This window comes from Dioscorea rotundata, plastid, assembly GCF_009730915.1.
Source record: "Dioscorea rotundata plastid, complete genome".
NCBI classification, from domain to species: Eukaryota; Viridiplantae; Streptophyta; class Magnoliopsida; order Dioscoreales; family Dioscoreaceae; genus Dioscorea; species Dioscorea cayenensis.
Genome location: NC_024170.1, coordinates 45001 through 59133, shown reverse-complemented (window position 1 = coordinate 59133; position 14133 = coordinate 45001). Strand labels below are relative to the sequence as shown.

Sequence of the window (14133 nt, the reverse complement as noted above, 5' to 3'; positions counted from 1 at the left end):
TATTGTAGCATGGAACGAAAAAGACAATATACAGAATGGGGTAAAAGGAGCCCTTTCGTTGGCTTGATTTATGGTCTGAAATGAAATTGCGGAATATAAAAAAGAATCCGCCAATCCAAAGATCCAAGGGGTGTACATATCAAAGATATATACAAATACATAGTATAAGATACTCATTCTTTATTTTATTCGGCTCAATCCTTTTTTAGTAAAAGATTGGGCCGAGTTTAATTATAATTAGGAGAACAAACAAGAATTACCAAATTCTTTTTCTCTTCATCTAACATGTCTACACGTCTAGTGTATCTACTGGCTTGTATTCGAATTTGATCTCCTTCCATACTTCACAAGCAGCAGCTAGTTCAGGACTCCATTTGCTAGCTTCGCGGATAATTTCATTACCTTCACGAGCAAGGTCACGTCCCTCATTACGAGCTTGTACACACGCTTCTAAAGCCACCCGATTAGCTACTGCACCAGGTGCGTTTCCCCAAGGGTGCCCCAAAGTTCCTCCACCGAACTGTAGTACGGAATCATCCCCAAAGATTTCGGTCAGAGCAGGCATATGCCAAACATGAATACCCCCAGAAGCCACGGGTATAACACCCGGCATAGAGACCCAATCTTGAGTGAAAAAAATACCGCGACTTCGGTCTTTTTCAATAAAATCATCACGTAATAAATCAACAAAACCCAAAGTCATCTCGCGTTCCCCTTCTAGTTTACCTACTACTGTACCAGCGTGAATATGATCTCCACCAGACATACGTAATGCTTTAGCTAGTACACGAAAATGCATACCATGATTTTTCTGTCTATCAATAACTGCATGCATTGCACGATGGATGTGAAGAAGTAGGCCGTTATCGCGACAATAATGAGCCAAGCTAGTATTTGCGGTGAAGCCCCCTGTTAAGTAGTCATGCATTACGATAGGAACTCCCAATTCTCTTGCAAATATAGCCCTTTTCATCATTTCTTCACATGTACCCGCAGTAGCATTCAAGTAATGTCCCTTGATTTCGCCTGTTTCGGCCTGTGCTTTAAAAAGTGCTTCGGCACAAAATAAGAAACGGTCTCTCCAACGCATAAATGGTTGTGAGTTCACATTTTCATCATCCTTGGTAAAATCAAGTCCACCACGTAGACATTCATAAACGGCTCTGCCGTAGTTCTTTGCGGATAACCCCAATTTTGGTTTAATAGTGCATCCCAATAGGGGACGGCCATACTTGTTCAACTTATCTCTTTCAACTTGGATGCCGTGCGGTGGGCCTTGGAAAGTTTTGGAATAAGAAGTAGGAATTCGCAGATCCTCCAGACGTAGGGCTCGTAGGGCTTTGAAACCAAATACATTACCTACAATGGAAGTAAACATATTGGTAACAGAACCTTCCTCAAAAAGGTCTAAAGGATAAGCTACATAAGCAATATATTGGTCTTCCTCCCCAACAACGCTCTCGATGTGGTAGCATCGTCCTTTGTAACGATCAAGACTGGTAAGTCCATCAGTCCACACAGTTGTCCATGTACCGGTGGACGATTCGGCGGCTACTGCAGCTCCTGCTTCTTCGGGCGGAACCCCAGGTTGAGGAGTTACTCGGAATGCCGCTAAGATATCAGTATCTTTGGTTTCGTAGTCAGGAGTATAATAAGTCAATTTATAATCTTTAACACCAGCTTTGAATCCAACACTTGCTTTAGTCTCTGTTTGTGGTGACATAAGTTCCTCCTTACAACTCATGAATTAAGAATTCTCACAACGACAAGGTCTGCTCAATATGGATTACGTGTGAATAAAATCTCTGAGAAAAATCTTTCAAAAAATAGTCAACTAATATTATCAACTAATTAAAATGATAAAATGGTTCGTTATTAGACCATGTATTTGTTGAATCAAATACATCATTATTCTATACTCTTTCATATATATGGCGCAACCCAATCCTTGTTTAGAAAGTTTATAATTGAATTGATTCCCTTCTAATTTTTCATCTAAGTATCTATAAATACTAACAAAAATGCACTCTTGACAGTGATATATGTTGTATATGTAAATCCTAGATGTGAAAATAGGCATAATTCGTCCATGAAAAAGGTATAAAAAAGAATAGACAGAAATGTATATGCAAAAAAACAATAACCAATGAGATCGAAATACTAAATCATAAATCGAGTTCGGGTTGGAATTCCATAGATAATATAGACGGTATTTTCTATAATGATAGAAAAATGAAACATACTTAACTTAACTCATGATTCCTGTTCTTGATATTAAAAAAAGGATTGGTTGAACTTGAAAATTTAGTCAGTAAACAATGGAATTGGATTGCTTTGGACGGTACTAACTAAATACAGTGTTAACCCCGTTTATTTCTTATTGAATTAACCGATCAACTTCCTATCGGACATTTATTTTTTGATTAGGTACTATTCCAAAAAAATTTCGACATATTTCGTTTTATTATGAGAATCAATCCTACTACTTCTGGTCCTATGATTTCCACACTTGAAGAAAAAAACTTAGGACGTATCGTTCAAATTATTGGCCCAGTACTGGATGCCCTTTTTCCCCCAGGAAAGATGCCTAATATTTATAACGCTTTGGTAGTTAAAGGTCGAGCCGGTCAACAAATTAATGTGACTTGTGAGGTACAGCAATTATTAGGAAATAATCGAGTTAGAGCTGTAGCTATGAGTGCTACAGATGGTCTGACGAGAGGAATGGAAGTGATTGACACGGGAGCTCCTCTAAGTGTTCCGGTTGGCGGGGCTACTCTCGGACGAATTTTCAACGTTCTTGGAGAACCTGTTGATAATTTAGGGCCTGTAGATACTCGCACAACATCTCCTATTCATAGATCTGCGCCTGCCTTTATACGGTTAGATACGAAATTATCAATCTTTGAAACAGGGATTAAAGTGGTGGATCTTTTAGCTCCTTATCGTCGTGGGGGAAAAATCGGGCTATTTGGGGGAGCTGGGGTGGGTAAAACAGTCCTCATCATGGAATTGATCAACAACATTGCCAAAGCTCATGGGGGTGTGTCTGTATTTGGCGGAGTAGGCGAGCGTACTCGTGAAGGAAATGATCTTTACATCGAAATGAAAGAATCTGGAGTGATTAATGAAAAAAATATTGCAGAATCAAAAGTGGCTCTAGTCTATGGTCAAATGAATGAACCACCGGGAGCTCGTATGAGAGTTGGTTTGACTGCCCTAACCATGGCGGAATATTTCCGGGATGTTAATGAACAAGACGTGCTTCTATTCATTGACAATATTTTTCGTTTCGTCCAAGCAGGATCAGAAGTCTCCGCCTTATTGGGGAGAATGCCTTCTGCAGTGGGTTATCAACCCACCCTTAGTACAGAAATGGGTTCTTTGCAAGAAAGAATTACTTCTACCAAAGAGGGATCTATAACTTCGATCCAAGCAGTTTATGTACCTGCGGACGATTTGACCGACCCTGCTCCTGCCACGACATTTGCACATTTAGATGCTACTACCGTACTATCAAGAGGATTAGCTGCCAAAGGTATTTATCCAGCGGTAGATCCTTTAGATTCAACGTCAACTATGTTACAGCCTGGCATCGTTGGCGAGGAACATTATGAAACTGCGCAAAAAGTTAAGCAAACTTCACAACGTTACAAAGAACTTCAAGACATTATAGCTATCCTTGGGTTGGACGAATTATCCGAAGAAGATCGTTTAACTGTAGCAAGAGCACGAAAAATTGAGCGTTTCTTATCACAACCCTTCTTCGTAGCAGAAGTATTTACGGGTTCTCCAGGGAAATATGTTGGTCTCGCAGAAACAATTAGGGGGTTTCAACTCATTCTTTCCGGAGAATTAGATAGTCTTCCCGAACAGGCCTTTTATTTGGTGGGTAACATCGATGAAGCTACCGCGAAAGCTATGAACTTAGAAGTGGAGAATAAATTGAAGAAATGACCTTAAATCTTTGTGTACTGACTCCTAATCGAATTATTTGGGATTCAGAAGTGAAAGAAATAATTTTATCTACTAATAGTGGCCAAATTGGCGTATTACCAAACCACGCACCTATTGCCACGGCCGTAGATATAGGTCTTTTGAGAATACGCCTCAATGACCAATGGTTAACGGTGGCTCTGATGGGCGGTTTCGCTAGAATAGGTAATAATGAGATCACCATTTTAGGAAATGATGCGGAGATAAATACTGACATTGATCCGCAAGAAGCTCAACAAACTCTTGAAATAGCTGAAGCTAACTTGAGTAGAGCTGAGGGTAAAAGACAAGTAATTGAAGCCAATCTAGCTCTTAGACGAGCTAGGACACGAATAGAGGCTATCAATGTTATCTCCTCCTAGACAAACAACAATACATCAAATCAAAATAATCAAAAGAAGTTCTTTATTATACACTACACCGCCAATTGAACATAATCAAGTGTAATCTGATACAACGAAAAAAAGAAGATGGGTAGAAAAACTTATTGGATACCGCAGTCAATGGTATCTAATAAGTTGTACCTACTATTGGATTTGAACCAATGACTTCTGCCGTATGAAAGCAATACTCTAACCACTGAGTTAAGTAGGTTATTTATCACCACAAAAGACTCATCACTCCGGGGATTATAGATAGAATCTAATTTCTAAGCAATCCTAATTCGTTAACAGTAAACGGCTCGGAGAGCTATCATGTGGGATCATCAGCTGCCCATCTTGACAAGAAATTATCTATATGTTAAGATATCTATGACAAGGGCTATAGCTCAGTTAGGTAGAGCACCTCGTTTACACGTGCGCCAATGCTTTTCAAAAGAAGTCAGTTATACAATGAATATAATTCATCTTATTGAGATGAAAAATCGATGTCTTACTCCATAGATTTGAGGGAACAGTAGCCTGACAAATATGTGGTTTGGTTCGGTCCGATTTAGGTGCGGATTTAAGTGCCAAATAGAACCTATCGTTGATTTTCTAATTGATAAGGTAAATACCCAGTCCATTCAATGCTAGGCATAATGAGTATAAGGACCTCAAAATAATCTTTTTTCGTCCTATGAACTTTAAGGTGTATGAAGTCTCATATTTGACTCTTGCGGAGGAGTTGATAGAGAGTCCATTTAACTTAGATTGATCTAGACCGGAAGCAGACCTAATTCAAAGTAATCCTTCTTTGAAAGACTTTGGTATTACTCCTAGATCAGAATTCAAATAATGAATCAGAGTGCACGGAACTATCTTATTATCTTCCTATGAAGAAAAAATATGGTGGACTAACTGATCTTTACATCAATTGATGAAAGAGCCCAATGCAACAAAATGCATGTTGGGTCTTTGAAACAGTTCGAATCATTTCGATAATAATAAGTTTGATCTGTTTTACCGAGAAGGTCTACGGTTCGAATCCGTATAGCCCTAATACAGTCTATTTTTATATAGACATTCCATTTGAGTTTAGAATAGTTTTTATTCACTCATTTCTATAGATAGATGGTCAGTCGATCTATAGAAATGAAAGCATTACCACATACATATGTAAAGTAAATATGTAGGGACAAGAAAAAAATAATCCATTCTTTCTAATCTAATGGATTCAATCGGTATGGTATTTGTGAAATCTCGGATAAAATATCCATACTTATTAATAAATCTTCGTGAATGGAATTACATATGACTTTTTTTCTCTTTTCCCGTTCGCGATCAAAGAATTAGTGATACATTTTCTTTTGGTATACCCAATCCCAGTCAATTTATGAAGTGAAAATCATGATCCTGTATAGAAACTCCAAGACCCAACTAAATATAATCCTAAGTCACATGGATTCAGAACTATTCTTAGTCTTGTATTTGTAGAAGTCCGCTTTTTGGTAAAACAAGAACCCCAATTGATTATTTCAGAGATCCCTAAATGTATCAACGTTTCTTCAACTCTATTTTATGCTATGAGTTGAGTTGTTTTGGGGATTTGTTTTGTCGAATTGTTCAATAATGTGTGATTCTTTTCTTTATATTGATAATATATATTCCTTTTCATTATAAGGAAATATAGTATTATAGTTCTATTTATTTTATTAGTTTATTTATTAGTTTATTAGTATTTATACTATGAATCAAAATAAATGTAAGCGAGACTCTGTTGGATAGAATTATAGTTCTATTTATTTTATTAGTTTATTTATTAGTTTATTAGTATTTATACTATGAATCAAAATAAATGTAAGCGAGACTCTGTTGGATGAATGTTTAAACAAGACATGCCGCACAGCAAACAAACTCTAAGTTATGTGGTTTGATTCAATCAAAATCAATTCTTCTTTCGATTAAGAAGTTCTATAAATCAATTGATAATCCCAATCCGGAATCGAATAATTCAGTATATTCCAGATTAATAGGAGTACATTTATGTTTTTGCTTCACGAATATGATATTTTCTGGGCATTTCTGATAATATCAAGCATTATTCCTATCTTGGCATTTCTAATTTCCGGAGTTTTAACCCCGATTAGGGAAGGATCAGAGAAACTCTCTAGTTATGAATCGGGTATAGAACCTATGGGGAATGCTTGGTTACAATTTCGAATCCGCTATTACATGTTTGCTCTAGTTTTTGTTGTTTTTGATGTTGAAACGGTCTTTCTTTATCCATGGGCAATGAGTTTCGATGTATTGGGCATATCCGTATTTATAGAAGCTTTCATTTTCGTGCTTATCCCAATTGTTGGTTTAGTTTATGCATGGCGAAAAGGAGCATTGGAATGGTCTTAGCTGAATATTCAGACAATCAAAATAAAAAAGAAAAAAAAGATTACATTGAGACAGTTATGAATTTGATTGAGTTTACGTTACTTGACCAAACGACCCCCAATTCAGTTATCTCAACTACATCGAATGATCTTTCGAATTGGTCAAGACTATCCAGTTTATGGCCACTTCTCTATGGTACCAGTTGTTGTTTCATTGAATTTGCTTCATTAATAGGTTCGCGATTCGACTTTGATCGTTATGGATTGGTACCAAGATCGAGTCCTAGGCAAGCGGATCTAATTTTAACAGCCGGCACAGTAACAATGAAAATGGCTCCTTCTTTAGTGAGATTATATGAGCAAATGGCTGAACCAAAATATGTTATTGCTATGGGAGCCTGTACTATTACGGGAGGGATGTTCAGTACTGATTCTTATAGTACTGTTCGGGGAGTCGATAAGCTAATTCCTGTGGATGTCTATTTGCCGGGCTGCCCCCCTAAACCAGAGGCAGTTATAGATGCTATAACGAAACTTCGTAAGAAGATATCTCGAGAAATCTCTGAAGATAGGGCTATGTCTCAACGGGAAAATCGATCTTTTACTACCAATCACAAGTTTGATGTTCGACGCAGTACTCATGCTGGAAATTATGATCAAGGATTGTTCTATCAATCATCATATACTTCAGAGATATCTTCTAAAAGATTTTTCAAATCCAAAAATTCAGTATCTTCCCTCGAATTAGTGAATTAGGCAGGGTCCTGTTGTATAGAATAAGAAAGGGCCAGTCAATCTTTAAAAATTTAGATTTTTATTAGTATTTGAGAAATACTTACTTATAAGTATAAGTACAAATAAATAATAAGTATAAGTACAAATAAATGTGGGAGAAATCAAGAAGATGCAGAGCCGTTTATCTGATTGGCTAGTCAAGCATGAGCTAGTCCATAGATCCTTGGGCTTCGACTACCAGGGAATAGAGACTTTACAAATAAAAACGGAGGATTGGGACTCCATTGCTGTCATTTCATATATATATGGTTACAATTATTTACGCTCCCAGTGTGCCTATGATGTAGCACCGGGCGGATTTTTAGCTAGTGTGTATCATCTTACGAGAATACAATATGGTATAGATAAAATGGAAGAGGTATGCTTAAAAGTATTTGTCTCAAGGAATAATCCTAGAATTCCTTCTGTTTTCTGGATTTGGAAAAGTGCTGATTTTCAAGAGCGGGAATCTTATGATATGTTGGGAATCTCTTATGCTAATCATCCACACCTTAAACGTATCTTGATGCCCGAAAGTTGGATAGGTTGGCCCCTACGTAAGGACTATATTACTCCCAATTTCTATGAAATACAAGATGCTCGTTGAATGATAAGAAACTTATGTTCACTTATATGACATGACTCGAGATTTCATTTAAGTCAAGAAATATTTTTATGTTCTGTTCTAGATGAAACAGAATAACTGGACTCGAATTCGTATTATGTAAGGGCTAAAAAAAAGGGCTTTATTGATATTTCCCAATTTGGAAGATCCATTTCGTATGAGCAGAAACAATAAATAGGATGAATAAAAAAAGTTCCGTACCATGAACTTTGTACCGCGCACATCACTTAGATGGACACCGTAAAGTAACATAAGTAGGAATGAATAAATATGAAAAAAATACGAAATTTAGAAATGAAAAGGGATCGGATTTTATTTGTACTGTGTCTAAAATGTATGTATCTCGTCTATTCTTATCCTTCAACTCTTCTAGATTTTGCAGTTTTTTAGCCAACCTATTTAATTTCTTTTTTTTTGATATATATATATAACTTAACATTCTTTTCGAGTGATAAAAATCAAAGTATGAACAAAGGAGAAAGAGGGAGCATAATCTCATTTTCTTTTTTGCCATACATATATTTATTTTTTACCCATTTCAAAAAATAGAGGTATATATCTATACACCTAGATCAATAAGTATACATCATGCCCTAATAATACGAATATGTATCTCGATCCGTTTCAATTAATTTGTATGAATAGCTCTATCCGGTATATTATTTGCGTGTCAGGAACCAGATTTGAACTGGTGACACGAGGATTTTCAGTCCTCTGCTCTACCAACTGAGCTATCCCAACCATTTTCTTTTCTCGCATCATCCTGCTAGAGTACTTATATCTATCTATCTCAATTAAGGGGACTCTTAAAAAATCTTATCCAGTCCTTCGATCTTATCCAGTCCTTCGATCTTCAAAAAAAAGAGTATAAATAATTAGGAAATAAAATGGACTTTTTTGGGGATAGAGGGACTTGAACCCTCACGATTTCTAAAGTCGACGGATTTTCTTCTTACTATAAATTTCATTGTTGTCAGTATTGACATGTAGAGCAGGACTCTCTCTTTATTCTCGTCCGATTAATTCGTTTTTCAAAAGATCTATCAGACTCTAGAATCAATGATTTGATCATTAAATATTTGATTCTTCCTTCAACTTCGGTTGAAATAGATTCACAATATAACTTTCCATTTTTTCATAATATATATAAATAAAATAATGGATTCGGGTCGTGATTAATCCTTTAATATGTTAGTATGTATACGTACGTATTGGGTATATAGAACTCCCCCTTTCATAATTTCAATGTAGGTTTTCCAACTACCAACATAACGTAGTCAATTCCATTCGTTAGAACAGCTTCCATTGAGTCTCTGCACCTATCCTTTTTTATTTTTTATTCTAGTTTGTTTTGTTTTTTATAAACCCTTTGGTTTATAAAAAACAAAACAAATAAAGATTTGGCTCAGGATTGCCCATTTCAAATTCCAGGGTTTCTCTGAATTTGGAAGTTATCACTTAGCAGGTTTCCATACCAAGGCTCAATTCAATCAAGTCCGTAGCGTCTACCAATTTCGCCATATCCCCCCTTGAGACCAGGATCCGGTTATAATTCTATCTACTTCTTTGATTTATATTTGAACCGTTGAATTCATTAGATAATGATTCTTATATCGAAAAAAAGTGTATACTCCTATTTTTTTCGCCATCTTCTATTATTTTTTTTCATATTTATTAGATAAACTAGATTTCTTTCAATCAGAAATGATTCTATCATTGATGTATCTACAATTCAATATGGATATATATATCTCACATATATATGTTTCCCCTCTCTTTCATTTTTCTGTCATGATTGGCAATACTGGAACGGTCGATATTCATTCTTTCTTATCCCCTACGTTTCTAAATGAAATCAGAAGAATAGAATTTGGATTGTATCTTTATTCTTATCTTATCCTTTCCTTTTCTGTCTGAGGGCCGATCGGATAGTTAATATAGTTTGTTATAACTCCAAAAAAGAAATAATTAGATTTTTTTTAGTCACAATTTAAAATCATTATATTTTATATATTAAATTTTAATTAATAATAAAAAAATATTTAATTAATAATAAAAAAATGGAATATCCACGATGGTATAATCCCAATTCTAATTAGTCATATATTTGAAAATTGGTTATATGATTTATTACTTTTCTACTAACTATAGAACCATATATTAACAATTAAATTAAGAATACTGAACTATATATTAACGTATTATATCTAGTTATAGTAATTGTATTATAGTGCTAATTAAAGTTAATTTAATAAATTTTAGTAAGAAATTGAATTCTTACTAGTTAATAGCTAACTAAGCTCAGGTAGTTTAGTGTATTTCTATACATTATATTCTGTTATATGAGCCCGCTTAGCTCAGAGGTTAGAGCATCGCATTTGTAATGCGATGGTCATCGGTTCGACTCCGATAGCCGGCTTTTTTCTCTATCTATTTTTTCCATGATTGATAATCTACCTCTCCTTTTCTCCAAATGTTGGTCGCCAATCCGATCTATTATCTCGTGATAACTTGTAACTACAAATACAAAATGAATTGGAGGAATTAGATTTCTATAAAACAAATCAGAAGACAGAGTCTAAATTTCTTATATATACATTTTCCATATACAAAAAATCCGAATATTGATACAATTTATTTCATTCTACTTTGTTTGTAGTACTTCAATGTTTGTAGTACTTCAATAGATTTAGCTTTACTTTGTTTATCCTTTAGTTCAGTCTTAATTTAGACTTATTCTGTAATATTGAAATGTCAATAAAATAAGAAAAAAAGTAAAGGAGTCTTTATTTTATGTCTCGTTACCGAGGACCTCGTTTCAAAAAAATACGCCGTCTGGGGGCTTTACCGGGACTAACTAGTAAAAGGCCTAGATCCGGAAGTGATTTTAAAAACCAATCGCGTTTTGGGAAAAAATCCCAATATCGTATTCGTCTAGAAGAAAAACAGAAATTGCGTTTTCATTATGGTCTGACAGAACAACAATTACTTAGATATGTACATATTGCTGGAAAAGCCAAAGGGTCAACAGATCAGGTTTTATTACAACTACTTGAGATGCGTTTGGATAACATACTTTTTCGATTGGGTATGGCTTCGACCATTCCTGCAGCCAGGCAATTAGTTAACCATAGACATATTTTAGTTAATGGTCGTATAGTGGATATACCAAGTTATCGTTGCAAACCCAGAGATATTATTACTACCAAAGATAAACAAAGATCGAAAGTTCTGGTTCAAAATTCTATTGAATCGTCCCCCCATGAGGAATTGCCAAAACATTTGACTATTGACTCATTCCAATATAAAGGATTAGTAAATCAAATAATAGACAGTAAATTGATTGGTTTGAAAATAAATGAGTTGTTAGTCGTAGAATATTATTCCCGTCAGACTTGAACCTAACGAAAATTAAGAAGGAAAGATTCAGACAATTTTACTCCCTTTTCACTGAAGTAAAATAAATAGATCTAAGGGCTTTAATCCGCATTTTCCCATTTACGTATTACAAATGGATCAACAGTAGGATTTTCCTTTTCGTTCTTTTCTTTCCGATAGTTGCATTTTACGTATCAAATCAAAGTAATGTAATTAGGAATAGGGAATCTCTATCAAATGAGAGTCTTGGGTTGCAATAAGGGTATCGATTGTTATTTGATATATTGTTGTGATGGATAATGTTGGTCAATTAACAGAAACGGAAAGAGAGGGATTCGAACCCTCGGTAAACAAAAGCCTACATAGCAGTTCCAATGCTACGCCTTGAACCACTCGGCCATCTCTCCTGCATAATATAATGTTATTATTGACCAGAAACCGAGTGAATAGCGAGTCATTCATATTATATTATTGCAATTCGAATGAAATCCAATCTGATTCAAATATTTCATATCTCTCCTTACCAAAAAGAATAGTTTGAGTGTAGGATCCCCATCTTTTTTTCGAATTAGTCTGGTTGTTTTTATGTTATTTCGTACTGTACAATTCCTGTGTTTGTGGGATCATTACCCTTCGGGGTAATGAAAAGAATTATAGAATGGATTGCTAATTAATTATGCCTAGATCTCAGATAAATAGAAATTTTATTGATAAGACCTCTTCAATTGTAGCCAATATCTTATTACGAATAATTCCGACAACTTCAGGAGAAAAAAAGGCATTTACTTATTACAGAGATGGTGCGATTTGATTCTTTTTTCTTGCTTTTTTAGCCCTCAGTCTTATGAAAAGGGGGCGTGGTTCGAGATGTAAAGAAACAAATTATTGAAATAAACCTACGCTTGATGAAGGTGAAGTTTGGATATAGAATAATTCCTTCTCTTGTGTATTCTCGAGAGATTCAACCTCAGATGCTTCAATTGTCGATTTTAGTATTGAGCGAAAGGGTACACCTATAGGTTATGTATTGTAGGTCAATCCTACTTCACTAGTACCCATAGGCGGCATAGGGAAAGAAGCACTACACCTAGGAATCAACAACATGAAAACTTTGTTTTAAATTCTCCTTTTCCGTATTGGTATCGGGACTAAGAAGAATGGTTAGGACAACAAACATCCATCTCGTTTGTACTTTGGATATCCATATAACCATCAAAGACCGTTAAAGTGACTAATTCCTGAAAATAGGGGGCGTTGAGTACAAAGAAATTGTTGGAGTTACTATTTCTATATAAAAATAGATTAGTGTTAAGAAAGGAAAAAACCTCTGGCAGGGAGGTTGGCTAGAAATTTCTTGTAAAAATACTAGCCCCTCTTAGTTCATAATGAAACTAGTAAATTTTGGATTGCATGGATTACTTAGTACTATGCACTGAAGGGAGGAGCCGTATGAAATGAAAATTTCACGTACAGTTCTGGAACGGAGATTCTTTGCATAAAATGAACGACCGTAACGGATGTCAGCTCAATCGGAAGGAAATTATGCAGAAGCTTTGCAGAATTATTATGAAGCTACACGATCAGAAATTGATCCCTATGATCGAAGTTATATACTCTATAACATAGGCCTTATACACACAAGCAACGGAGAGCATACAAAGGCTTTGGAATATTATTTCCAGGCAATAGAACGAAATCCATTCTTACCGCAAGCTTTTAATAATATGGCCGTGATCTGCCATTACGTGTGGCTATCTCCACTATAGAAAGAAGGAAAAAAAGATCAAATTAGCTAGTAAATGCTATAAAAAAGGCTTTCTACATATGCATCGTCCAAAGAAACGATTTTTCTCAGCTGTAGCAAGGAAAGAAACTTCACAAGAAACAAAATATGAAGAAATGGGTACGCCTATATACTTTATTCTATGGATAAAGGATCAAATTGATAGATAAAGCACCGTAAAGATCAATTAACGAACTATTGGGTCAATACAATACTGCTTATTACTTATACTTATGTCATATCATATAATATGGGAGGTAATCAACTTATGTAATAAAGTCGATCCATTAAGGTATAAGGTATTGAGCAGCGGTGTAGTGTTAGATCCCAAAGATAGTAAGTTTTTTTCTTATTTATGGAAGGAAAGTCTTTTTCAAAGATTCTATATAAATTTCATATATGAAAACGAGATAGTTCCCTTTCAGAAAAATCTAACGTAATGAGATAGGGAGATATCTATGCTTCATTCTTCTGAAGGTGGGAAAAAAGAGAAAACTGATTTTTGATCAAAAAAAATTAGAGTTTGAAACTTATGTAATTAACTTCTTCGGCCTAATCCCCCCAAAAGGGGGATAATTTTCTTAAAAATATAATTCTTTTCATATAGATTAAAATGTGATGCCAAAAGAATCAATTGCTGAGCCGTATGAGGTAGGAAACTCTCAAGTGCGGTTCTAAGGAAAGGAATTTACTTACCTATTCCGACCAGGGAGAACGGGCCATTCTACGAGGTGATTCTGAAATTGCAGAGGCTTGGTTCGATCAGGCTGCTGAGTATTGGAAACAGGCTATAGGGCTTACCCCAGGTAATTATATTGAAGCACATAATTG

General features: G+C 35.3%; 8 protein-coding genes and 6 non-coding genes across 14 annotated transcripts in view; 9 read left to right on the top strand and 5 right to left on the bottom strand. All coding sequences in view use genetic code 11, as the record gives it.

Annotated features, from left to right (window-relative positions):
• Positions 1 to 289: 289 nt before the first annotated feature.
• On the bottom strand, positions 290 to 1723 carry rbcL (ribulose-1,5-bisphosphate carboxylase/oxygenase large subunit). The gene has a single exon. The coding sequence runs from the start codon at positions 1721 to 1723 to the stop codon at positions 290 to 292; it is 1434 nt and encodes a 477-aa protein (YP_009033893.1).
• Positions 1724 to 2466: 743 nt separating this feature from the next.
• atpB (ATP synthase CF1 beta subunit) lies at positions 2467 to 3957 on the top strand. Its single transcript has one exon. The coding sequence runs from the start codon at positions 2467 to 2469 to the stop codon at positions 3955 to 3957; it is 1491 nt and encodes a 496-aa protein (YP_009033892.1).
• Positions 3954 to 4358, top strand: atpE (ATP synthase CF1 epsilon subunit). Its single transcript has one exon. The coding sequence runs from the start codon at positions 3954 to 3956 to the stop codon at positions 4356 to 4358; it is 405 nt and encodes a 134-aa protein (YP_009033891.1).
• Positions 4359 to 4517: 159 nt separating this feature from the next.
• Positions 4518 to 4590, bottom strand: trnM-CAU. The gene has a single exon. It is a non-coding gene; the product is annotated as a tRNA-Met (tRNA).
• A 164-nt stretch (positions 4591 to 4754) lies between these two features.
• Positions 4755 to 5417, top strand: trnV-UAC. The gene is made up of 2 exons: positions 4755 to 4793; positions 5381 to 5417. It is a non-coding gene; the product is annotated as a tRNA-Val (tRNA).
• A 984-nt stretch (positions 5418 to 6401) lies between these two features.
• On the top strand, positions 6402 to 6764 carry ndhC (NADH dehydrogenase subunit 3). Its single transcript has one exon. It carries the CDS (start codon positions 6402 to 6404, stop codon positions 6762 to 6764), a length of 363 nt encoding a protein of 120 aa, YP_009033890.1.
• A 56-nt stretch (positions 6765 to 6820) lies between these two features.
• On the top strand, positions 6821 to 7498 carry ndhK (NADH dehydrogenase subunit K). Its single transcript has one exon. It carries the CDS (start codon positions 6821 to 6823, stop codon positions 7496 to 7498), a length of 678 nt encoding a protein of 225 aa, YP_009033889.1.
• A 148-nt stretch (positions 7499 to 7646) lies between these two features.
• Positions 7647 to 8123, top strand: ndhJ (NADH dehydrogenase subunit J). The gene has a single exon. The coding sequence runs from the start codon at positions 7647 to 7649 to the stop codon at positions 8121 to 8123; it is 477 nt and encodes a 158-aa protein (YP_009033888.1).
• Positions 8124 to 8809: 686 nt separating this feature from the next.
• trnF-GAA lies at positions 8810 to 8882 on the bottom strand. The gene has a single exon. It is a non-coding gene; the product is annotated as a tRNA-Phe (tRNA).
• Positions 8883 to 9039: 157 nt separating this feature from the next.
• On the bottom strand, positions 9040 to 9668 carry trnL-UAA. The gene is made up of 2 exons: positions 9634 to 9668; positions 9040 to 9089 (listed from the first exon to the last, which is right to left on the bottom strand). It is a non-coding gene; the product is annotated as a tRNA-Leu (tRNA).
• Positions 9669 to 10487: 819 nt separating this feature from the next.
• trnT-UGU lies at positions 10488 to 10560 on the top strand. Its single transcript has one exon. It is a non-coding gene; the product is annotated as a tRNA-Thr (tRNA).
• Positions 10561 to 10934: 374 nt separating this feature from the next.
• Positions 10935 to 11540, top strand: rps4 (ribosomal protein S4). The gene has a single exon. It carries the CDS (start codon positions 10935 to 10937, stop codon positions 11538 to 11540), a length of 606 nt encoding a protein of 201 aa, YP_009033887.1.
• Positions 11541 to 11839: 299 nt separating this feature from the next.
• On the bottom strand, positions 11840 to 11926 carry trnS-GGA. Its single transcript has one exon. It is a non-coding gene; the product is annotated as a tRNA-Ser (tRNA).
• A 269-nt stretch (positions 11927 to 12195) lies between these two features.
• Positions 12196 to 14133, top strand: part of ycf3 (photosystem I assembly protein Ycf3) — a 1972-nt gene continuing 34 nt past the window's right edge. The window contains exons 1-3 of the mRNA in view: positions 12196 to 12327; positions 13037 to 13264; positions 14009 to 14133. The exon at positions 14009 to 14133 is cut by the window's right edge and continues 34 nt beyond it. Of these exons, the coding sequence (YP_009033886.1) occupies positions 12196 to 12327; positions 13037 to 13264; positions 14009 to 14133 (485 nt within the window). The remainder of the gene's footprint in view (positions 12328 to 13036; positions 13265 to 14008) is intronic.